The 27479-nt window shown below is 26.5% G+C and overlaps 3 protein-coding genes across 3 annotated transcripts in view; all 3 read right to left on the reverse strand.

The window, feature by feature from the left end:
* The window catches only part of LOC132951097 (uncharacterized), a 4397-nt gene extending 4202 nt beyond the window's left edge, over window positions 1–195 (reverse strand). Inside the window, exon 1 of the mRNA XM_061022813.1 lies at window positions 37–195. Within this exon, the coding sequence (XP_060878796.1) occupies window positions 37–96 (60 nt within the window). The 5' untranslated portion in view covers window positions 97–195. The remainder of the gene's footprint in view (window positions 1–36) is intronic.
* Window positions 196–6208: 6013 nt separating this feature from the next.
* LOC132951193 (uncharacterized) lies at window positions 6209–7448 on the reverse strand. The gene is made up of 4 exons (XM_061022958.1): window positions 7291–7448; window positions 6994–7200; window positions 6451–6729; window positions 6209–6379 (listed from the first exon to the last, which is right to left on the reverse strand). Exons 1-4 carry the CDS (start codon window positions 7348–7350, stop codon window positions 6326–6328), a joined length of 600 nt encoding a protein of 199 aa, XP_060878941.1. The 5' UTR covers window positions 7351–7448; the 3' UTR covers window positions 6209–6325.
* Window positions 7449–18185: 10737 nt separating this feature from the next.
* LOC132951203 (uncharacterized) lies at window positions 18186–19926 on the reverse strand. Its single transcript, XM_061022973.1, has 4 exons — window positions 19767–19926; window positions 19121–19300; window positions 18824–19036; window positions 18186–18361 (listed from the first exon to the last, which is right to left on the reverse strand). Exons 1-4 carry the CDS (start codon window positions 19812–19814, stop codon window positions 18320–18322), a joined length of 483 nt encoding a protein of 160 aa, XP_060878956.1. The 5' UTR covers window positions 19815–19926; the 3' UTR covers window positions 18186–18319.
* Window positions 19927–27479: the final 7553 nt, after the last annotated feature.

Here is a 27479-nt window from a genome sequence, read left to right on the forward strand (position 1 = left end):
TTGAATTATACTATTATTTCCAATATATTAATTTACCTTAGCGAATGTCATAACACCAGTCGTTAGAAAAACGACCAAAAATATTTTTGCCAACATTGTGTTATTTTTTAATAAAAAATATGAAACTTGTATCTCTTAGTGTTCAGGAGCGAATGTTAAGTTATACATGGACAAATCGTAGATCAATTTTCCACTAAATTCTCCTCCTTTTATGACCTTTAGGCTTATGCATTAGAATTATTATTCATAAAGATAAAAATATGCTCTTAATTATGCATACAGAAGAAAATTTAATGTATTAATTTTTATGCATTTCATTATTTAACGTTTCAAGTGATTAGTTATTCGTGGAATTTGGACTGTAGATTGGACTGTTTATTGACCCGTGTCACAAATATTCTTTCAATAAATATTATGTAGGTACCATACCTACTGTATGCATTGATAAATTATTATAGCGAAATTAAAATTAAATAATACATAATATCATATTATATATTTATACAGTTTATATAACTATACCTAACTAAATACTTAATATTATATTGCGTATATTATTTATATATACCTTTGAATTGTACCTATGCAATGTAAATTATTGTAATTATGTCAATGGCCGGATGTAATAATGTCTAGTTAATATTTTGATGAGTAACAAAAACTGTATCTACTATTTGCTACCTAATTATTTAATTTTAATTAATATACTTTTAAATCAAAAAAATTGAATACATTCTAGATTATGGGCCAGTTTTATGCTTTTTTTTTTTTTAACATAAATTATAAACATGTTTTTGGGCTGGATACTAGATTTTTTGTTTCTGACCGATTTTTTGTAAATTCTCATTGTCGTGGTTACTTACTTATTAATAAAAACATATTTATGATTTATATAATATATTCCTCTACAAGGAATAATGAGGTGAGTTAAACCCAAATACAAAAACTTTAAAAAGATGTATACATAACTTAATGAACTTTAATTTTAAAAACTTATTTTAAATTACTCACAAATTAAGCTCCACAACTTACAATTTGTTTGGTGTAGTTTAGTGAAAGTAAGAAGGAGGATAACATAACACACATGTTTAAAATTTAAATGTTGACAAAATTAGATTTTCAAACGTAAAATACTATTTCCTCTAAAAAAATTGTTGCAATTTGGTTGTAATTCAAAAAATATTAATCGAAAAATTTAAAAAATTGCTTATTAGTATTATTTGTGATATTTTTGACAAAGATTTGATCAACCTACTATATTAGATAGCAATTAAAAAACTAATAGGTAATAACCAGGGCTAGGATTTGTATGCAATAAAAAACGGTAAAATATGCATTTTATTTACCAAACTATGCAAAAATATGCATTTAAATTTTTATAAGATAAACACAAAAATATAGTTACAAAAAAAATATTTTTTGTTGAAATACATCAGTGATTAGCTGTTCGTCTTTAGGGTCACGTTACCAGTTTTTCAAATTTTTCACAATTCTATAAAATTTGAAAATTAAATTTTATATTTTAGTTGCCACTTCAATTATAAGACTTTTACACTAATCTACTACCTGATACCTATTTAGGGGGGGGGGGGTTTGATAGGGTGTATTATATCGAAAAAAAAACGACTTTCTGGGAATAACGCTCAAGCTTTGTGGAATTGTCGGATTCTGATGACTTTTTTTTTATCTGAAAGAAAAAGACTTCCTACAGCCCACACCAATCTCTGATTTTGTATTTTATTTCAAATAATTGTATTAAAAAATTTGTAAAAAAAATGCTTTTTATCTTGTATTTTTTTAGACATATTATAAAGTTTGAGAATGAAATATTGAAAAACAGAGATCGATGCAGGCTGTAGAATATTTCTCTCTAGCAATTAAATAAAAAATTATGAAATTTGGTTGATTCTATAAGGTGGTATCATTATTCCCGCAGAATATATTTTTGAGGACAAAATGGCATCGGCATCGGGCGCCTTAATATAATATAATTGAGAAAAAAAAATAATTTAGAAATAAATTTTATAATTCACATTCACTACGAGTGTTACATGCTACGATCACATATTTTTTCAAATTTTCGAAAATGAATGTCAAATTATTTAATCTTTTATCGCATACCTATTGTACCATAGGATTGTATTTATAAAAATAAAATTTATGTTTGACAAAAAACCAAGTATTATGAAATTTACTATAAAACATTTATTTTTCGCATTCTTATAATCAAAATGTACAATAATATTCATTTTATTCAATATATGCAATAATATGCATTTCATCCAAAATATGCAAAAACATGCAAAATAAAAATACCACCATTTATCTCATCATGAGGTGATTCGTGGACATTACTGACAAAATCAATAATCAGAAGTCGCAAAAAAATCATGCTTTTGCATATAAATCCTAGCCCTGGCAATAACTAATTAGTTATTAACAATAAATTAATAAATATATTATAAAATATAGATACTTAAAAAACAGAGTACGACTCATCATCTCTGTTTAGTACTTTTGTACGCGTTACAATGATTTACCACCGAGTTTAAATTCAACACAATATCTATAATTACAGTAACTAATTGATGAGGTATATTTTAAATATACCATTCAGAACAAGTTCTACATATTATCAAAAAATCATTTCTAATATTTGTATTGTATAATAACGTTAAACGTCATTAGAAATTATACCTAGATACTTTTTCTCAAATTTAGATGTGTAAACTTATATAGTAAACTTCTACTCTTAGGAAATTAATTTTATTAAATTAGGTACTAATACTACCTATAATGTAAAAGTTATTCAGTAATTGTATACTTTATTTTATAACACGTAATCTACTAATCCATAATATGTATGAATGTAAGTTTTAAAGTTCTGTTTAACGCTTGATCCTTGATCCATCTATTGAACACCGCCAAAGACATTATTAATCAAAAGTGAACAAAAAATTTATGTTGAAATTCTTTTAACTTTTACTTTTTACTATAAGTACTTATCTGATGTTCATATTATAAATGTGAAAATCACTCTGTCTGTCTTTATATTTGTTTGTTACGTTTTCACGCCTAAACCACTGAACCAATTTTGATAAATGTTGGTAAAGAGATAGAACATAGATGGTCTTGGAAAAAAACATAGCTTACTTTTTGTTTTCAAACTTGAAGGGAATGAAATGGGATATGGTGAAATATAGAAATATAATATTTTTGTTTATATAAATGGTTGCCATTGGTTACAAATAATAATAATAATAATAATAATAGAAATTAGCAGGAATTATTAATTTTTTGTAAAAGACATTTCTAATTTACAAACCTTATCTCTCCGTCGCCGCGACGTCGATTAAAGGGTATAAGGGTGTATAAGGTATAATCAGGGGCGAATTTAAGGCACAGCAAACTATGCGGCCGCAGAGGGTGGCACATTTGTATACGCAGCAAAATTGTATTCAGACTTGAAAGGGGGATTTAACAATTTGTGCCCTGATCAGGGCAGCAACTTTTTATTTGGCATAGAGGAGACAAATTATTAAATGCATCCCTTGGTATAATGGGTATAGATTCTAGCACAGATGAGTTCGGCACAGTTGCGGTCAATACCATTTTGGTGGCACTTGCAGTCACACGGTTACTAAGTCACTTATTATTTTTATACCTATGAATTGGTCTTACAATACTGACATCTTAATTTTAATAATAATTTAATTATATATTTGGGTTGAAATTCGGAATATGATCTTTTATAATCGAGTATAAGTTATTTTTGTTTGGAAGTCATACAAACATTATTTGAATGACATTAGTTTCACTCGATGTGAGCTTTTTTTTAAATACTTTTTAACGTTGTCTTGATGGAAGCGTTTGTAGGAATATTAGGAACGTGATCATTGCCTTATGAAATAAAGAGGATATCTCTTGACAAAAATAATTGAGTAATTTGTAAAACCAGTTCAAAGGTATAAAAAAAATCAGTGACCGTAAGTACTACCAAAAATCTATGACTGCAACTGTGTCTACCGCATCTGCGCCGACACCACATAAAACGTCAGATAGCTAGGTAGGTAACCAGCTGGTAATATATACTTTTCGCGGGAAATATTTCTTTTGCATTTTTTTAAAATGTCTTCACGTTAATTTTTCAAATTTCCAACTACTTTGCTTTAATATTGAAATTACTATAATTTTTAATTTAATCCTGATTTCTAATAATATACTACTCTCATACTAGGTGGTTTATTTGCACGTAAATCACTTGAGGTGACTAATATAGCTATAGCTTTAAAGTTTATAACACCCCAAAAACCACTGGACAAGCAATTGCACATCGGGTCCAATCCGCCGGAGGTTGGATAAGTTAAGACGACAAACTTGGAATTACTTTGAAACTTTAGAGTTAGAAATTTATTATACTTACACTTACACTTACGTACCCACCTCGTGGAGTTCACAATCCATGTAGCTACCTGATAATAATATAATATACTGCAGCTCACATAATCACAAAACCACAATCATTGTCACCTCAACTAGCCTCACTATTTGGGTCCTCTATTTGGCACAGGCAACACGGGTAGGACTTCTGGTATTTATATAAATAGTAGCTTTTTAGATGTTCTATTTCTATAATACTTTTAAACTTAACACAGCTCATTTTACTTAGACTGAATTAAGGTAAATGTTCAATTATATATGATTTAATTATCGTGATAAAAATACCAAAATTATTTAACAATAGACATTGAGTTTGAAATTTTAAATACATTCTAAAATAATATATATTATTATCAGTGTTAAAAAGATTGTAAATTAATAAAATCAGTGTTAATTTATTGTTTTAACATGTTTAAAATATTAAACAATAAGACTACCGTCATGAATGGGTACAGTAATTTAATAGACTACTTATCATTATATATACCCAGTTCTATAGTTCATACTTCAATTGACTTCCTAGTTACTATCATGCCATAATAATAAATCTATAAAATATAGCAATATTGTCTTACTCGCATAATATTTTTACAGTTTATAGTTATATATATATTGTTTAGACTTTTTATACGTCCAGTGAGGACAATAAGCATATAACATCGATGGTAAAATTTGTTTATGGATTGTCTTATTAATTTAATAAATACTCAATGATCTCGAAAATAATGGAAGCCAATAATAATAATAACATAATAAAATGATAATAATTTGACAGTTACTTATAACGGCACAACGCTAACTCTAACGCACAACGCTAGCTGATTTCAGCTTAATAAATAGGGCAGTCATACTAAAATATATATCTATGAATATCCTATATAGGTACGTTGTATTTTTTTAACAATTAATAATTTGAATCAAGTAAATTAATTATTATTTATTATTACGTCATAAAACATTTACGTTTCCAACATCTTAAATCAACTAATGATGTTTTTTATTTCATTAATCATTTCAATATTAACTAACATTTATAAATTATTAACTTTCAAAAGGTTTGTTCGTTGAAACTAATCGATTCATTATACAAATGTTCATTATCGTTTTTTAACTTTTTTCATGCCTATGGGGTATGGGCTATGATATATCATACCGTTAACGTATTGGCCTATAAATAGTATAACATATATAGGTCGTTTAAATTAAACAATGCCCATGTATCACCTTCATTAGCCATTAAGTTTATCACTAATAATGTATAAGTTTGTATTTTCGTTACTTTTATTGTCTATAATGAATTATTTTTTATTAAATCTAAAGTTCACGTTTCGTTATTTAATGTTACTCAGTGATTAGACATTTAGACGATAATAATATAGATAGGTAAACATAAAATATGTAATACATATAATCATTAATCACAACAGGATGTACCTACCTAACAAATAACAATATTTATCAAGTTCCTACTAATTATCATATTATTATGTATTCGATAAGCAAACAGTGGTCCATATTAGTCAAATACACTTACTCGAGAAACGATAATGGTACCCACTACACACAGTTGAATAAAATGCCAATTAAAGTTATCTGTTTTAAAATAATTAGACTTTAGTCGATCCATGATGAGATGTAAAAGTCGAACGATCCGTAATCATACTTCCTTTGATAAATGATAACCTTTGGATCAGCACTAAAGAAAATAGTTTATAGGTTTATACTAATGGATAATATATTATAATAGTAAAAATAAAATAGGTAAAAGTAAAATTTGTATGACAAGTTTTACTTTTTACAACAAATTAATATTTTAAAACATTATTTAATAGAAAATACAACAAATAAAATGTTAATTGTATATGAAATTAATAAGTCCTATTTATTAGTTTTTCTTGATTTCTTTCTTCTTTTCAGGGATCAAAGCCAATATAATCTCCTAAAAATATACAATAATACAATAAATGGCCATTTTTTTAATTATTAAATAATCTACACGACTACACTTACTTCTATGTCCTTGATGATTGGTGTCCAACGTTTGACGATTGGTTTGGTTTTGATTCTAATATCGTCTCTCAGCTCATTGAAACGTTCCAAAAACGGTTTCTTGATTTCTTCATATAATTTCATAAGGTCCTCTTTCAAATCGGCTAATTCTGCTTTTAATTTCTTGACCTTCTCGCCGATTTCTGGATCCCTGGCTTTTAATTCTTCGCTCACACGTTCGATTTGTTGTTGAACCACATCACACATCTGTTTTTGGAATTTTTCTACACTTTCATGGACCTAAACCAAAAAAACAATTTTATTTTATTTGTATGTATACATTTAAAATAATATTATTTTATTTGTATGTATACACTTAAAATAATATTATTTTAATTTTACCAATCACACATACAATAATTAAAATATTATCGGAAGTTATTTTGAACCTCAATAATTGAGATGAATCAGTAATTATTACTTTCAAATGTACACATCACAAACATTTAAAATGTTTTGTAAATGATTTAATTGCATTTGAATAAATAAAAAGTAAAAACTAACCTTTTGAAGAATTTCTTGAAAATGTTCATTAGTGTTTTCAACGTTTTCTTTCAAATGGTCTATGTATTTATCGACATGGACATCAGCTTCGGTCAGTCTCAATTGGATCTTCTCTGAAATTTTGGTAACTGACTTGGAGATCTCTCTGAATAATTCATCAAATGGATTATCTGTTTTATCAGGAAGGAGTTTTGTACCTGCTTGTACCTATAGGGATTTATCGAATAAAAACGTTAATATAATTTAAATCTTAAAATAAAACAATTATATTTGACAATAAAACACTGTTTAACATACCTGTGACAAGCAAAATAGGAAAAACACGAATTTCAAACTATGACTTTTAATGTGCACCATTTTTATTGATTTCCTTTCAAATAGCAAGCGGTACTTGGCTCTTAAACGCTGGTAATAAACTCGGTAACAATGTTTTGTCAGTTTTTATGCGTAAACTATGAACCTAAAACATCGATAGTCGATAAGCTATTTACTTATCTCATTAACGGTATACTGGGCGATTATTTTAACAGTAAACATTCTATATCTAGAAATGTAATATCGTTTTTAAAAACACTTTTTTTTTTACATAATTTAAATTAATTATAAAACAACATTTTTTCAAGAATTGTAATTTTTTTAATTTTAAATGTAATCATATACTTTAAAAAATTTTCTATTTTGAATTACAACATATTTACATACGTTCTACATGTCATATGCTTAAACACAATATTTTTCTGATAATTATTAAATGTAAAATCTATGTTCCAAACGGGCAATTAGTTAGATAAGTTAGATGTAGGTCAGTGAAGTACTCAAATATAGGTATCTAGTATCTACTGAACATATATTTTCCTGGGTATCATCTAAATTTGAAATACATAGTAGTGTACATTCAACAAATCAACTATAAATTGTATAATTTCTGGGCCTATACCGTAGCATCGCATAATCATATTATAATATATATGTATACCTAATAACATTACTTTGGCAGAGGTATACAGATAGTAAAAATCAAATTGTATTCGATATTTTTGAAGCACATGATTAAAGTATTCAAAAAGATCTATAGCTACCATATGATTAACCGTAAACATATTATATTTTTCCCTTTATAAGATCAACAATTTGTAGTAGGTACGATTGTTTATTAGGTACAGTATTTTATTGATATCATTTTTGATTAAATATGAATAATCATTAAACATTAATTCAGAAAATCTGTGAACTTGCTCAGGTATATACTATATATTAATTCATAGACACAACTACATCATAATTTAGTACCTACGTATTTTGTATGAATTTGTACGACCATTTTTAAAATTTGTACGATCATCGTTCGGCGGCAGTACCGGAGACTTAAAAAACACCATCACCCCAGCCCCACACTAATATTTAGTGTTTTCGAAATTTTTTCAGTGCTATATTTTAGTACGTAATTTGTATGAATTTGAACGACAATTTTCTAAATTTGTACGATCATCGTTCGGTGACAATCGCAAATATTTAAAAACGCTGTCAACCCAGCCCCACCCCTCAGCTAAATTTCAGTGTTTTCAAATTTTTTCCGGACCATATTCGTAGGTAAATAATATCTTTTTATAGTTATATATCTTATAATTAATTATAATGCAAATTATTAAACATATTAACGTTTTCGTAATTTATAATTGCATCCAGTGTTTAAAAAGACAAGTTGTAACTCATAAGTAATATAATATTATATATTATATTATTTAAGTTCAAAGTGGGTACACATAGACTACTGACCTAAATCAATTTGATTGTTAACTATTACAAGGACAAATAATTGATGTGTACGAATATAAATTATGATGATACAGGTAATAGTATAATATAATTTTAATTGTTCCCTGTGTATTTGTAGAGATGGAATCTTAATATGGTTTTACTTTTTACGAACGTTATGTAGCTTTATACAAACTTTCTAGAATAATTACAATCTCCGATCTTTTCGAACAATAAAAATGATCATGTAGATTTTTAAGATATCTAATAATTTAAATAACGTTATGTAATTTTTTAGTAATTATAATAATAATATATTTGCACAATAATAAATAATACATATTAAACAATATTCAAATAAGTTTACAATATTGCAATAAAAATATTATGATAGAAAATAGGTATAAATAATATATAGTACAATATTAATAATATAATTAAATAATATCTCAATTATTGAAATTAATACATTTTTTTGTAGTTTTTTCAAATTTTTCGGGTTAACTTTTAAGTCTTTAAACAAAACGAAATTTTAAAAGACAACTGATTGATATCACTCATATAACTTAATACTTATTGATTTATCTTAAATTTTACAGAATATTAACCGAAACAATGAATCTTTAAAGCGTAGTAGATTTCAATTAAAAAAAAAAATAATAATTATCTTGAAATATGCTGAAAATTACTGAACAGTTTAGGTATCTAAACTCTAAAGTATATATAGTTATAATATTATATTAGTTATTTATCATTACAACTGAAATCATTCTAGTTAAAATGGGGAAATGCATGTTAAAAATAGGCTGCAGTTTTCCATACATTTCGCTGTCTTTTTTGTTGATAATTGTTGGATGTTCGTTGGACTATATCAAAAATTAACATTTGGCATTGATCACCTGCATTAATTACCTACACAATCAAATGCAATTTGGTGTAAGTGTGTGGATAGGTATTTATTTTTTGGTTTGTTGTTACATAATATATTATATTTATTGAATCAATTACCCATTTAATTTTTAGATCATACAATTATATATAACAAACAGCCATTTTACAACATTTCTGCTTAACAAAAAATTTTCGGGAACCGAACCAAATTAGAACCAAATTTATCTAACTCTATTTAACGAAATTCTATATAATACCAATTTTTTTTTGTAGCCAATGAGACTTTGTAATATGATGGAACCTGTTTCACTTTATTTTTTAAAAACCTTAAATATTGTATGCACATATAATATATCTAAAATTCTAAACTATATTCATCGAAATTAATTAAATGTATTAATTAGAGATAACTGTTTGAACTATATATTTGTAATGTTACATCATTTTTTCTAATGTACTTATGTAATACCTATTACCTACAGGTTACAGTATGTCAGTATATAATAAAGTTTACAATTGATTTATAGGTAATTAAAAATATATATTAGCAGATAAATTGCTTTAATATGCTTTTTCTGGTGGTTTCCGGTAGATTTCCGGTATCTAGTTCGTAATTTAGGAGCGGGGGATTCAAAATCGAAAAACATTAGTATCAATAGGTATCTAGTAATAATTGGAAAAACTAAAAAAAAAAGGTTAGGAAAGTAGGGAACACCTGCTGTACAGTAGGTGCCGAGGATATTTCGTCATTAAGTGAGTGACTGTAATGTAAGTGTAAATTTGAATTCATTGATAGATTGTTGCCTACGAAAAATAATTTTGAGTGGATATAGACGGTGTAACAACTTAATAATATGTACCTTCTTTTATAGATTTTTTATAATAAATGTATGTATATTGTTATTACTTATTATCAATTTATTTTTCTATTAGGACTACGGTAGGTTGAATTATTTTTTTCCAAAAACACGGTATTTTTGATGTTATTAATATTTAATTATTATAATAGTATAATATATTTATATTATATATTATTGTTATTATATTTTGAGTCAATATAACAACTTATCGTAGACGGTATGAATAGGTTCGCGATATAAATAGGCAATAGCATAACATTAATCTAAATGTTTTAAAAATGTCATTGTGTAAATAAAATAAAAAAGGAAGTGGGGAAGTGTATGTCACTCTGCTGTACAGTAGGTGACAAGTGGGTCACTGTAATGTATGGTGTTAAATTTGAATTCAATGATATAATATCATTGTATAAAAAAAACGATTCTGAGCGAAAACGGTCAGTCAGCCTATGATATTACCAAGTATATTTGATGATATTATTGTGAATAAAGTAATTTATATATAACCTATTTATGTGGAACCTTGTTTTAAATTATCAATTCTTAGCTATAAAAGTTGAACATTTTATAAATTTTCAACTAAAAAACTTCTATTGTAACATTATATCAGGAGCCTTGCATTAATTTTTCACGCTTTTTTACCCAACAAATAAAATTTTATTTATATTTATAGAAAAAAAAACTAAAAAAATTTAAAACTGACAATGTCCGTAAACAGTTCAAAAAGAGTCATATTATTTTCAAAATTTTATCGTGTATAGAAAATGCTAATATAAACATTCAGTAAAATATTCAAGTATCTACAGTCATTTGTTTTTTAATTATAACAAAATAAAAAATCGTTACATGAGAAATCGAGTGAATATCAAATGTTGTAAAAATATGAATTTCAAACGCTCATAAAAATTTAATTTGACTTTCTTGTAGACATTTTTTTTTTTTTGATAAAGGTAGACAAACTTATGAGTAATCTTGTATAACATTTTAAAATCTTAGGTTTAAAAAAAAAAATTTTTATGAATTTCTAACTAAAATTATCTAACTCAATATAATTTGCAAATTTTCGTCATTCTTACGTATTTTGTCAATATTTGAACTTTAAATGCTTATAAATAAAAACTGTGACTAAGGATTTTTAATATTTTTCAAATATCATAGTAACAATATACCTAGTAGGAGCCAGCTTGTATTAAATTTTCAAGCTTTTTTACCCAACAAATAAAATTTTATTGATATTTATAGAAAAAAAAACTAAAAAAAATGGAAACTGAAAATTTCCATAAAAAGCTCAAAATAAGTCAAAATATTTGGAAAATGTTATGGTGTATAGAAAATGTTAATATCAACATTCAGTAAAAATTTCATGTACCTACGGTAATTTTTTTTAGAGTTGCACCAAAAACCAAAAATTCCCATTTTTCCTTAATTTTTCTTTTGTTTTTCACGTCGCTTTTGAAAACTACTGAGAAATGTTTACTTTTGACCCCCCAAAGTACAAACTAGATTCACTTTCCTATCTGAAAAGTTACTGTTGAAGCATTTTTACTGTCCTAAAAGGTGATGACAGACACAAAAATAAAAAAAAACACACATCATTATAATATCAATATATTCATTGCTTCGCTCAGAACCTAAAAATATATATACGTCAAAGTTTCAAATCTCATGGAAAATATTTTTGAATTACAACTAAATAACTAAAATCGTTATTCCTTCTTTAAATATCTTATTTGAACTTCAAATGCTTATAAAAAATTATAACACTAATAATTATTAGTGCCTCAGTGTCCTTATTATTTTTAAATAGTAAAAAAACTTAGGAGGAACCATGTATTACATTTTCAAACTTTTTTATGTTTAAGTGCCTATTTATAGAAAAAAAATCAAAAATGTTGAACGTCTGTAAATAGCTAAAAAAAAGAGTGAAACTATTTTGAGAATGATACCATGACGTCTAGAAAATGTTAATATAAACATTTGTTATAAATTTCAAGGATCTATATGACAACAAAATAAGAAAATCGATTTTTCAGGGAAATTAGTTTCGCTTAAAAATTCCTGCTTTAAGCTAACCTCTTTTACGTTTTACCCGATTATTTTTTAAAGCTCTGAGCATTTTTATGTTTGACTTCTAAAATTACTAACTAGATTCACTTTCCTGCCATATATGATATTGAAGTTGAAAATCAAATCATTTTTTATACTATAAATCGTGTATACATAAACATTTTTGTATAAATTACTAATTAGGTAGGTACCTGTATCTGAATAATATAGTTAAAAACTATTTTTATACAAAAGCGGAGAAAGACTCATTGAGATATCCGTGGTCATTGGTTAATCATCGACAAAATTGTATCAAACAAAATAAAATATTACATCATTCTATGATGTTATTATCTTGATTTACATTTTATTACATTCGATATATTATTATAATAATATAATTTATCAGTCAATTGTGTGTAATGTGTTTTCACCGAACCCTCTGATCAACATTTTTCATTATATGATGTTGCATGTAAATCTTTTCTTGCACTATAATATATAGTAAAATAAAAATAATAATTATCATTATGTGTAAATGTTGTTCAAACATTTTGGATTTTTTCTGAAAGAAAAAGCTGTCCTCTGCTAAGATAAAAGTAAACAATTTAAAATTATTATATGTAAATAATTTTTGATTCCCCAATATGAGACATGTATAATAATTGAATACTCAATACACTATAAACTAATAAATCATCATCGAATGCATTAAATATGAGGAAACAATAGAAAAGCACAACAACCTTCTACAAACTGGATAGACACTGTATATTTTTAGATGTTTTAAAGAATCGAATATTTATAATTTAAATTTATATTTATGTTTTTGTAAACGCCTTAACACAAATAAATATATTGTGAATATATTTTTGAGAAAAATATATGTATTAACTTTGTTATAATTTAACTTTTTATGTATAAAAAATTAAAATGATAATAAGTATATGATTTAAAAAGTTGCCTAATAGTTCCAATGGTGGTTTAATTTTACTTAAGTACCCACAATATAAAAAAAATGCGGGCAAGTGGGTGTCGCTCTGCTGTAAAGTAGGTTACAAGTGGGTCATTGTAATGGATTGTGTACATTTTGAATTAAATGGTTTATTATCATTGTATAAGAAAAACGATTCTGAGCTATGATATTACTAAGTATAATTGATGATATTATTGTGAATAAAGTAATTTATATATATAACCTATTTACATGGAAACTTGCTTTAAACTTTTGATCATTAGCTATAGGTAAAAGTTGAACAATTTATACATATTTAACTACAAAATAACTATTAATTTTTAAATTTGATATATTTTGTCAAAAGTCAAACTTTAAATGGTTATAAAAAAAAAATAGTATTTATGGATTTTTAATATTTTTAAATATCATTGTAACATATATTAAGAGTCTTGTATTACATATTTCCAAGCTTTTTTACCCAACAAATAACATTTTACTGACATTCAAAGAAAAAAAAAACTAAAAAAATTAGAAACTGAAAATGTCCATAAACAGTTCAAAACAAATCCAAATATTTTGATATAATTAAATTTTATAGACAATTTTAAGGAAATGCTAATATAAGCAACCTGTGAAAATTGCATGTATCTACGGTAATTTTTTCTAGGGTTACACCAAAAACCAAAATCGAAAACTCCCGGTTTCCCTTAATTTTTTTTTGTTTTTCTCGTCGCTTTTGAGCATTAATGGGAATATGGGATTTTGACCTCCCCAATGCACCAACTAGATTCACTTTCTCATCGAACAAGATACTGAAGTTGAAAATTAAACCATTATTTCAACTACTTATCGGGTACACAGGAACAATAAATAAAAAAAAATTAAAAAATCACACATCATTGTAAAATCAATAGATTCATAACTACGCTCAGAATCTAAAAAAAATAGGTACTAAATAAATGGAAAAATGTATAAAATATAAATCTATTTTTTATGAATACTTATATTATAACTTATAAGTATAAACAAACATAATTTGATTCATATTATTAATGAATTTGACTTGGTGAGATTTTCGGGTTGGTTCAATACATCATATATAACTAATTATGTATGTCAACTTTTAATTGTCGACGTGTAGGCATTAACCTTCAATCTTTCGTTCAAATTGAACAGTAGGTTTTTTTTGTGTGTAACAATATGTATAACATAGGTATATAAGAACATAAGGTTAAAGGTATAGAAGAATAAACTAAATAACATAAACATAAACTAACTTCAGCAGTTCTGTAAAGTGTAAACGGACGGGTTATATCCACTTCTATGAGTATAATATCATGTCGTAAATCTAAATAATTAAGATTTAATTAATAAATAAAAATAATCATATAATATTATTATACTTAAACCTATAGCATTTGTAAAAGCAATCTAATAAAGTAATAATTATTAGATATTGTAATAATGCTGTAATTATTGTATAAGGTATTTTATTAACGCGAACCTGATCCGCCCACAGAGGTCGGCCGCCCTGAGGGTAATCCGGGCCTATAATAGGACCGTCTCTGATGAGGCTGTTCTGGTTCTTGCTTGCATGCCGCCATCGGACCTATTAGGTCTCGAAAGGCTCAGAATCAGGGACCGGTTAAACACCACACCCAACCCCGGAGAACCCCTCCCATCCAAAGCAGCCATCAAGCGGCAGGAGAGAATCTCCACCATCGCCCTCTGGCAGGTTTCACGAGACGGAAAAGGGGGAATGGACGCGCCGAGCGATCCCTAACATCAAGAGATGGCTGGGAAGAACCGTGATTAGGGTGCCTTTGTCTTTTCACATGACTCAGGTACTAGCGAATCACGGCCAACACTGTCAGGGGGACTCAGACTCCGCAGAGCACATACTATTTGCGTGTCCATACTGGAGTGGCCACCCGGAAGAACTAACCACCCGACTCGGTCACCAGCCGACTTCAGCGGACCTTCCGGAGCTTCTGTGTGTGTCCGACTTCGACGTCCTCCCTTCGAACCAGAAGAAAAAGGCATTTTGCTGGCCAATACCGACGAAGCCTTCTGGTTATTCTACAAAACGGTAGAGGATATCCTTTCTTTGAAGGAAACAGAAGAAAGAGCAAGGCAGGTGGCCGGAAGATGAGCTCGACCATCGGACTCGGACACCAGGACAACACGAGAACTCGAGACCGGCGGGCTAGTCAGCCGGGTCAAGAAGTCCGGATCAACTGCGCTCGCAATTCGAATCTTATAGATATAAGTTACTATCGTTGTAATTGATAACTCGCACTATTGTGGTAAATGATAACCTGTACTATTGTTGTAATTGATAACTTGTTGTGTTTGTCAATAAACGATGGGGGCCGGGGAGCTGTAATGCAAATCGCGGTTCTCTCCCCGGTCCTCAATAACACGAAAAAAAAAAAAAAGGTATTTTATTAATTTACTGAATAAAACGAGCAAGCAGTGATTTTTGGCTAAAGGTATACACGATACGTCAATACACCGTAATCTGTACAGTACATAAAGTTCAACAATAAGTTCATTTTCCAAATATACAAAATATTATTTAATAGGCTATAGGTTACACTTACCCATATATTTTAGATTCTTATAGCGGAATGATGAATGTATTGATTGTACCCTCATAAAGTTAGCAGCACAACCATAACAGTTAGGTCACTTAGGTACTTATACCTAAGTTACAACACATTATTGTTTTTTTTTTTACGTGTATGGTGTATATACACGATTAAAAGTAGACAAAATTCTTCGATTTCAAACTTCTCTGGTAGGAAAGTGAATCTAGTTGGTACTTTTAGTAAAAAAAATAAATATTCAAAGAGCCTATATCCAGAGCTGTAAATTTTCAATAACTGGGAACATTTTGAAAATTATATTTTTTATTTTGTAATTATTTATTTTTTTTAAACTATAGGTCATTTGTTAATTATACATTTATTCACAAAACACTTACAGACTTACTTATAAAATAAAAATACCAACTGTTTAATATATTTTATTACTTAAAAGTGTAGGTGTTATAAAAAAATTTATAAATATAAATTTAAATTATCATTTACCACTATCGTTATAAACACGTAAAATTAAAAATTGTTAATATTTTTATTATTTATTATAAATTATAACGAAGTTGGAATCGTGACTACCGCCTATGTCATACATCTACTGGTATTCGTGTATGGTGAACCAAAGTCATGAAGAAAAAAATAATTAAAAAATTTCAGTCATTAAAAATTTGCAATGTCAATAAAAATGACAATGAAAAAAAAATGTTCAAGCTTACAGCTTTACCTATACTTTTCTTAACAATTTTTTTCCAATACATTTTTGTATTTTGTACTCTTGTTTGAGAATGAATTTTACACAGTTCAAAACTTCAAACTACAAACAATGTTGTTCATGTATGCTTTTAACAAACTGTGTTGCAATACATTTTTGCAAAAAACCTAATAATTTACCTACTTCATTTTTTAAAGCATAGTTAATTATTTTTTTTTGTTTTATACACAGCAACTCAATTTTTACTTAATAATAGTAAATAAAGTAGATTAAAACAAAACAGAAGCGATGGATGTATAAAATGTAAATATGTGTAGGTATATAATATTATGTAGCATGTATAACCATTACATTGATTTGTGTGTTTTTATTTTTTTTTCCGTCTGATGACACTCCTTTGAGCAATATTTTTTTGTAGTTCAAAAAGGAATTAACCGTAGCTTTATATTAACATTTTCTCTGAAGTAATTTTTAAAATATTTTATTTGTTCTGTTTGAAATATAAAATACATATTTTGAAATTTTCTACTTTTCTTAGTATTTTCTTTTTTTTATCAATTTAAGCATATGTTATATAATTGTTTTGGTATTACAGGTAAAAAAGCGCGAATTTCAATACAAGGTTCCTTGTAACTTATGAGTTATAAGTTTGTTTATTCAGCAGACAGCAGTTAAAATATATCAAAACTATCCAGTCACAATTTTTTTTTGATTGAACGTTTGAAGTTTAAATTTTTACGAAATTGTGTGTTCAAACTAAAATAACGATTTTAGTTGTTTTACCGCAGTTCAACAAATATTAATCGTAGACTTGCGATATATTCCACTATTACTTAAATTATAATTCGTTTAATGATATTGAAATTTTCAAAATATTTAAACTAATTTTAAGCTATTTATCTATATTTACCAAGAACCTATTTACACAATTCTACAGTACCTACGTCAGTAATTACTTAGGGCTATAATGACTTATTAACAATAATATAATATTTATTAATAAGTAGAATATAATTTAGCAAAAATGTGTCTAACTAAAAACTTTACTAATAACCTAACCTTATTGTTGGTATTACTAATAAGTAATAACTAATCTAGTAGGTAAGCCATAAAAGTTTAAAATACCTATTGTAAAATGTCTTTAGAAATAGAGTCTGACTCCATATTTTGCTAAAAACCACTTGTTGTATACAATGATTTATTGATTTTTGATTCATATTTGTATAATTTTTTTAAAAATAATAATGGCTTTCTTTAACCTATAATTAGCATAGTTCATACGGTAGTTTAAAACACAATAATAAAATCATATAATCGACCATATCAGATTTAGTTACAATTATGTAATAATTAATAACGAACAATTTGAAAAATATTAACTCAGGTTTATATTTTATTTAAAAAAACAAAAAACAGGAATAAAAATAGATTTTATAAAGAAAAATAATTTAGTTAAAAAAAATATAAAAATTGTTGTTTGGATTAGTCACACGTCATTTTAAAACAATCATTGTTTCTTAAATCCGTCGATGGCCTTGTTCATGGTAGCCTGAAACATTAAATCAATAATTAATATCAATGATTCATATATTTAAACTATACAAATAATTTAATAACAAAACACAATTGATAAATTATAATAATATTATATAGGGTGTAGGTATCTTGTGGATTTGTCAATTGTTCATTTTAATAGTTATTTTAACTTTCAAATCCTCCAGAGTCGATAATAATCATGTATGAATATGTAAAAATAATGAATGTAACCATTTGTGTTAACAAATGTCAACGACTGTTTTAATTTTGAAGATTTAATACTGTTATTCAACGATAAGAAAACTGATCAATTGTTGAAAAGCAAAACCAATTATTAAACTAAAATTAATATTTTCAAAATAACAATAAATGGTTTTATATAACTAATATGTACCTATACTACTATAATGTGTTATGTATTGGCTAAATTATGATTGTGGTTATAACATATAGTTTATATAACATGTAAACTTACTTCCATGTCTTTGGTTGTTTTGATAACGTTTTCGGTGATTTTCTTTAATTCTACCTTTTCGCCGATGGGCTTGATGACTTTATCTTCCAACATTTCTTTGGCAGTATTAAAATGTTTTTTCAACTCCTTTTCTAAGTCATTGAATTTTTCAACCAATTTCACGTCAGCGTTTTTGAGAACGATTTCCTTCATTTTATTAGCTTCGGTTTCAATCTGTAAAAGTGAATTAAATTCGAAAATAGAAATATATTTGAATAAATAAAACAACGTAATACAATTTATATTATTTATTCTTACGTCTGTGAATCCTTTAGACATTACAGTTCTAAATTTTTCAACGGATTTTTGGGCATCGGCAGAGTTAGGGGCGATTCCCATTACGTGATTGGCAACAGACATAACAGTTAGTGACATTTGTTCAGCAACTTTTTTAAGATCTTCGACTTCAGGTGTAGTACCGGTTGCGGCTGACATGGCCTATAAAGTTATTTAAGTGTTTAGATACATTTCATAAATTAGCAGTAATGAATAAGCTATAAAACTAAATACTTAGGGCGTAGGTATATTGTTCGTCAGAAACAGAGAATCGTAATGTTTAAAATATTTAAAATATCTACATGATTTCAGAATCATACATCACACACAGTAAAATATATAGTAAATAAATTATAAATATATAATAATATGAGAGTGGATAAAATTGTACGTAAAAACGTAGAGTCGAAATGAAGGAGTTTTACAATAAAATCACAAGTCAAACAAATAATTCGGAAGTGAATAAATATTATTATTCTATTCCTTCGTCGTTATTAATAATCATTGTGCTAACACCGTTATAGAAATACATAAAGCCAAAATAGCGATATTAAAATATCGAACAAAAATAATAACTCATACATAAAATATTATAATAATAGCAGTGTGCTTGAATAAATTGTCTAACCTGTCCAATAAAGACGACCGCGAAACACAAGACAATTTTTCCGTTCATAGTGATGGCGTTTTTCGATTACGACGATGATATAATATTATAATAATAATAATAGTTATTCAGCAAACAAATTCGTGCACTGATCAATCAAAACTAAACGACCGGCTTATATAGGCAATACTAGCCAAATCCCCCGACTCGGCGCCCCGTTAGTTACTGATAATGTATAATATATGATCAAATATACGGTTATTGCCTGCGCTTGAACTTCGGTGCACCGTTCTAATTAATGTGAGTAACAATTTCTTCACCGGGTTTCTACAAATCGGTTAAAAAATTATACGAACGATGTGGTCAATTTGCAAAAGCTGACACTACGTAATAATATTAATATTAATATCAATATTCTTCGCGTTGTATTTTTTTTTGTCGATTTACTCCTAGGTTTCAGTGTTGCGAAGCTCTGTGTAGAAATCGCCTACTTATAATACAATATTTTACCGTATAGCACAAAATGATTAATAAGGCACAGTGCACTTTGTACCTATGTTAATTAGGTTAAGAGGTGAGTACGAATACGTGCATATTCCGTGGTCATTGATCAACAAACGGTCTTCCGTTTAAGGTCACTTTTTTTTTTCGACGTGTACTATAGGATGGAACTTGAGCTGTACCTATACAGGATTGCACCGTTGTTTGTTATTAGACCTGTTATTGGTCAATACTGTCCATGATAACATTTTTAAATTATTGTCTTTACAGTGTTTACTCAGTATAGGTATCTATTACCAACAAGCTGGCATCCTTATACAAATAAAATACATATTTTTTAAATTAATTTGTATACTATTTTGTTTAGAAATATAAAATAATATTATATTATAATATCTTAATCATTATTGTTTTAATATTCTCAATGTTATTTCCGAGTATTTTTAAAAACCCAACATAATTTTTATATAATAGTTTCTAAGTAATGCAGGTCAATATTTTATCAAGTTAGCTATTATTTTATGTTCGTCCTTTGTAACATCAATATTAATTTTACTACTATAATATTTAACGATACAAACTCTATAATAACACGTCAGAACCCAGAAGAATGGAATAATAATACATTATTATCTATTATAATGATCGACGGTTTCTACTCGAAGATTTTTTGGATAAAGCAACTTTACATAAAATTCTTTCTGAAAAAAAACTATTTTGTGTCTATTAAAAATAAAATACCTATTTATATAATTTTCAACGTACATTTTTTTAACGTTAACGTTACTTACTACACTTAATAAATTATGAATTTTTATAAATATATCAAACGTTTTAACGCTATGATTTAATTTTTTTTTTTTAAAGTTTAGAATTTATTTTATCTGTTTATACAGCTTACCAATACCAAATTTTGAACAAAATATTGGTAATTAATATTTGTTGATTTTTGAGTAATACAATTTACATTTCTTAGTTTAATTTATTAATGATTATTTTATAAATTATTTTTTATTGCAAATATTATAATAACTTACCTATTCGTGTTGTGTGTAATAAATAATAAAATAATTTAACAGCGTATAAATCTAAAAATAAGTTGTATAAAAAATATTGAACAAACATAATATATTACAAAATTATAATTATTATTATTTTTTGGAATTATATTTTGGTGTCGTAAAATTTCTCCAACAAAGACGCATAAGAATGCATTAGTACTAATATACGTCTATACTACTATACTTATACATATCCATATTAAAGAGATTGAAAATTATGCGAAAAACTACGAAATTAATCCCGAGGAGGTAATTTTGTTTATAAATTGAATTTTGTTTAGAACTGTTTAACATTTACTTATATTTTAAAATACATTTTACACATAATTTAAATTCATATCCCATATTTAAATATATTATCTAAACGTGTGTGGTTCTTTTCTATCCGCCTCATTATTTTTATACATATAAATTTTACTTATTTTTTAAGAGCAACTATAAAAACGTTCTATTATTTTATATACCTACTAATTATTGCACGTAACAATAGATTAACACTTTAGGTTATCTTATTAAAACTTTAAAAATTAACTTTATATTTGGCACATAGTCGTTAATTATTATTAACTACACTGTAAAAATCATTATCCGTTTTCGAACATCAATACATTTAATATTAAAACCAAGACCATTCATAAAATAAATCATATCCATATAAATTACATGTAGTATTTATTTTATTTTTCTCGTTCATATCAGTGTTGCTGAACCAACTTATAATACTTTAGTCTTTAGGAACTAATCAAATGCATAAAGGTCGATGAACGTACAATTCTGAGAAATAAAAATGTATAACAGGAAACGGTTATACATTTTACATCTTTACTTTACCGTTATACAGAATCGGATAGTGAAATTTAGATAAAGTACATATTCGAAGTAGGCATCACAATAATATAATATGTATACCTATGCATTTTGTCCTATACAGAGTGATTTTTTAATCAAGCCCACGCTATTTTAGATTCTGAGTGGAACGATTTTACAATGATGTGTGTTTTTATAAATTTTTTTTTGTCTCTGTCATCACGGTTTAGGGCAGTAAAACTGCTTCGATTTTTTTCAACAGTATCTTGTTTGATGGGAAAGTGAATCTAGCTGGTTCATTCGGGAGGTCAAATTTTAAAATTCCCAATAGTTTTCAAAATCGCCTGGAAAAACAACATAAAAATTAAGAGAAAACGGAAATCTTTACGCAAAAACGGTTTTTGACAAAATCGATATTGGTTTTTGGTGTAACTCTAAAACAAATGAACATTCATGTATATACATGAAATTTTAACTGCTTATTTATATTTGCAGTTTCTGTACATGATAAAATGTTCAAAATATTTTGATTTATTTTGAGCTCTTTACGGACATTTTCAATTTCCATTTTTTTTAGTTATTTTTCTAAAAATATCAATAAAATTTTATTTGATGAAAAAAATTAAAAATCCATAGCCACAATTTTTTTTTATAAGCATTTAAAGTTCAAATATTAACAAAATACGTAAAAATGACAAAAATTTGCAAATTATATTGAGTTAGAAATTCATTAAAATTTTTCTTTTTAAATCTAAGATTTGAAAATGTAATACGAGATTCCTCATAAGTTTGTCTACCTTTATCAAAAAAAAAATGTCTACAAGAAAGTCAAATTAAATTTTTATGAGCGTCTGAAATTCATATTTTTACAACATTTGATATTCAATCGATTTCTCATGTAACGATTTTCTTATTTTGTTATAATTAAAAAACAAATGACTGTAGATACTTGAAAATTTCACTGAATGTTTATATTAGCATTTTCTATACACGATAAAATTTTGAAAATAATTTGACTCTTTTTGAGCTGTTTATGGACATAGTCAGTTTTAAATTTTTTTAGTTTTTTTTTCTATAAATATCAATAAAATTGTATTTGTTGTGTAAAAAAGCGTGAAAATTTAATGCAAGGCTCCTGATATAATGTTACAATTGCAGTTGAAAAATATTAAAAATACATGGGCACAATTTTTTTTATAAGCATTTAAAGTTCGAATTTTGACAAAATTTATCAAATTTAAAATTTAATAATTATTTTTTAGTTGAAAATTTATAAAATGTTCAACTTTTATAGCTAAGAATTGAAAATTTAAAACAAGGTTCCACGTAAATAGGTTATACATAAATTACTTTATTCACAATAATATCATCAAATATACTTCTTAGTATTATTATTCTTAGTATAATAAACATTTTACAATTATGTATTCAGAACTGTTCATTAGTATTTTCAATTTTGATATAGATATATCAACATTTTCAAAAAAATCATTAGCTAAATGATTTGCAGTAGAAAAAGGCAGGGGGCATCTTATTTGAAAAATAGAAGTATGTATCGCCACTGGACACTACTTAAATAGTACAAAATTTATCAAAAATTTGAAGATATGGTGATTTACTCAAAAACTCTAAAAATGATAATATGAACAAATGTACTATTAAAGGGAAAAATGAGAGTGAGCATGTTTAAAAAATCAGCCAGTATATTAAACTGGCTTTGGAATTTTATTGAAATATCGTTTTTATTAATTATTGCACAGCATTTAGCATTACAATATAAATATGAACCACTTCATCGGGGCTAATATTTCGTTTAAATTTTTACATTATTTAATAAACTTAACTTGACTCAATATATTTCTTGTAATTTTAATATTTTATGGAATAATTCTAAAAAGAAGGAACTAATATAATATATTTTTCTAAAAAACATTTCATATAAAAACTGCATACACACATTTTTACTTCAACGTGTTGTTCTATGTTTAAGAGGACGTTATACCCGCATGTGCTGTCTCCGTCTTACAAGTGCGTAACATAGCAAATTTTACGCTCAGCAGAACACGTGTAGCTCCGTTAGTATAAAAATTAGAGCGAATATTGACCACTTATAAGATCTAAAGGTAAGATTATTATCTAGGCAACCTCATGGGCTTTATATTTTAATTTTAACGCGAGTTATGAGTATTTTAAAATTCTAAATTTTTTATACATCTTAAAATACTCATAACTCGCTTTAAAATTAAAATATACTAAAAAGCCTATGAGGTTGCCTAGATAATAATCTTACCTTTAGATTTTATAAGAGGTCAATTCCTTGTTTTGCTGAGCGTAAAATTTGCTATGTTACGCATTTGTAAGACGGAGACAACACATGCGTCCTCTTAAATGCATAGGCAGGTAGGTAGGTACTTAAGAAGATTTTATTTGTCTTAGACACTATATAGATAGTATTATGGTACAACAAAATATAGTTTTCTTGATTCGATTTATCATTTTCTTATAATAAAGTATAGAGTCAAGACTGTAGATCAATCAAAAATATTTTATCAACAATTTTATATAAGTATAAAGTATTTTTATATCAATAGTGTAATCGTGTACCTATGCCAGTAAAAAAAATGTACACATTTTAATGGTTTTTTTGATAAGCAAAACTAATAATTTGTTTAGTGACGAATAGTTGCTTAACAAGATTATGAACAATAAAGTTCAATTCTTGTTAACAGCGATAAAATTAATGTTATTTTATTTCCCGAATAACGATAAATTCGTATTCGAGGACATATTTTATTATGTACATTACAATTTTCTACTCACGAAACATTATTTTACACCATTATTAGATTACTAAAATAATAATGCATTATATATACAATATTGTTGAAATTTGCGAAAATAATATGTACCTACCTATAATAATCGTCAAATATGCAGTAATATGCAAAACATAGATATTGCTGTTATTAACTACGATTCGTAATTATTACTGAAATAAAATCTATAAAAAGGAAAAATATTTACGATTGCATAAAAACCGCACTTTAATTGTAATAATCAAGGCTTAAAAATATATTGATTGATATTTGTTTTGTATTTTTCTTCTCTCCTGCTCGTTCCAATAACAGGGTCAAAACGGTAAAACGCTCTGAAATTATACATATTATTACTTATTAGTGCAAGCTTCATCAGTTCACCACCAATCGTCGTCTGAATCTTATCACGACCTCACTTGATTCCAATACTCAAATGTGGTCGTATTTCCTTTAAAACTAGCCTTATAGTTATTATTACCTACTTTAAGTACATGTTTCATGATTACCATGGTTTTGTTTGAGTTTCTATTGTGGTTAATAATATTTTGTATCCACTACATTAGCTATCAACTTATTTAATATTCACGTATTTTCTTAAAGTTTACTTTCATAATTTCATAAAGCTTTTAAATATGAATGTATCATCAAAATAATAAAATATATAATATCTACATTAGGGCCATATAAGCGCAACTAGGGGAGGGGGGCTTAGCTCCCCAAAACTTGTAATAGCCCCCTCAAAATAAATTATTCAATTCTTTCCTAAAATATTAACAAATCTTTAAAAATTAAACTGTATTTCTTATTTTTTTTTTTTCGAAAAAAATTGGCGTTTTCTTTAATAAATACTTAGATATCTATGCTATACTAGATAGCGAACATTTTTACATTTTACATGAATAAAGTGAAGCCAGTTTGAATTTCATAATTTAGATATCTGTGAATAAATGTAATAAAGTTATTAATATATCGGTTATCATCGACCAAATGATTTATTATTATCAAAGAATACTCTACGTCTCTACTATCCACTATATTAGATAGTAGACTATTTTTTTCTTATCACAGTGTGATCTATCAACTTTTTTATTTATATACTTACGTTATTTCACAGTTGTAACTTGTAGATAATATTACATACCACTTAGGTTAGTTAAAATAGTAATTATACAAATAACGAATATTTTAGACCTAAAAACAGAATATTCTTATTTAGTAGGTATCTAGATTACACTTTTACATATTACACCTAACTAGTAAATAAAATACTATTATAACGAGTGAAAAGAAAATTATATAGCAGAAGAATAATCATTAAGGTCATTAAAGTTCACACTTTTTTTAAAAGTTGAATTTTGTCCGGAGTGACCCGTAAAAAATGGGGAGACTTTGGACACGTACCTATTAGATTTCATTAAAAACTGATGTTATAATTACGATGGGTGACTTCGGGCAATATTGATATTTAAAAAAAAATGTAATGAATTGAATTAAAAAAACCCCATACATTTATCGCAAATACAACATCATTTATTAAATATTCTAAAAACAAATTTATTTACTTTTTTATAAACATGTCAACTTAAAATTTATTTTTTACTTTTTTGTTTTTACTTATTGTTTTGTCATCTTTTTATTACTAACACCATCAACGACATTTTAAATAATATTAGGATTATAATTCTTATATACGGACGACCTCCTACATTGTTCACATATGATCTGGGCATAGTTAATGTGTTGTCCGAAGTCACCCACGTTTAGTAATAATTAAGACGATTTAACACCACAGTGTGAGATCAAGTTACTTAACAATTTGCACATATAGGTACCAATTACCATTGATTTTATAGTATATTATAAAATCAATGCAATTACCAATTAACACAGACAAGTTAACGGGTATAGGTAACCGAAAACCACAGTCAAATATTTCTATTTGCTGTTGTGCTACAGTAATCAATGTAGTTATGTAATTTAAAAATACAAAAATATAATATTTTGTATTTACCTCCATAACATGTACTATGACACCATTATGTCATCAATAAATATTATTTTCTATAGAGGTTACAATAGATATTAACGTAGTGTATCAGTTTTCAACTTTTATTAAACGTGTCTTCTAAAATTATAAGATAACTAAAAAAACATGGTGTTGTCCGAATTCACCCCACATGTCCAAAGTCACCCCTTTTTACGGTAGTCATTAGTACAAGAATCTTTGGTTCAGACATTTTTACTTATATAATATAGTTATACTTTTCATTAAAAAATTAATTTATAATGAATAATATTCAAAAATTAACAATAATATTGTTTTGTTTTATATCACGATGCGAAGCAAAATATGTTAATAGTTCTTCTAAAAGATTACTAATTAGGTACCTACTTACATTCATTAACTATTTGTTTAATAATTATTTATTTTATTTGATGTATCGACATTCGAAATATTTTTATTTTATAATATTTTAAATATTGTATCTATATTAAGTAAAACTTGTAAAATCTACTTCTAATAATAATAATTATTATTTACATATCGT

The sequence above is a fragment of the Metopolophium dirhodum genome, chromosome 8 (genome assembly GCF_019925205.1).
Source record: "Metopolophium dirhodum isolate CAU chromosome 8, ASM1992520v1, whole genome shotgun sequence".
In the NCBI taxonomy this organism is placed as follows: domain Eukaryota; kingdom Metazoa; phylum Arthropoda; class Insecta; order Hemiptera; family Aphididae; genus Metopolophium; species Metopolophium dirhodum.

Coding starts and splice junctions, on each gene's coding strand:
- LOC132951203 (XM_061022973.1), bottom strand. CDS start 19,814: ATGAACGGAAAAATTGTCTTGTGTTTCGCGGTCGTCTTTATTGGACAG. Junction 19,301..19,766: donor CGGTCGTCTTTATTGGACAG/GTTAGACAATTT, acceptor ATAACTTTATAG/GCCATGTCAGCCGCAACCGG. Junction 19,037..19,120: donor TGTCTAAAGGATTCACAGAC/GTAAGAATAAAT, acceptor TCACTTTTACAG/ATTGAAACCGAAGCTAATAA.
- LOC132951193 (XM_061022958.1), bottom strand. CDS start 7,350: ATGGTGCACATTAAAAGTCATAGTTTGAAATTCGTGTTTTTCCTATTT. Junction 6,730..6,993: donor TTCAAGAAATTCTTCAAAAG/GTTAGTTTTTAC, acceptor TTTTTGGTTTAG/GTCCATGAAAGTGTAGAAAA. Junction 6,380..6,450: donor CAATCATCAAGGACATAGAA/GTAAGTGTAGTC, acceptor GTATATTTTTAG/GAGATTATATTGGCTTTGAT.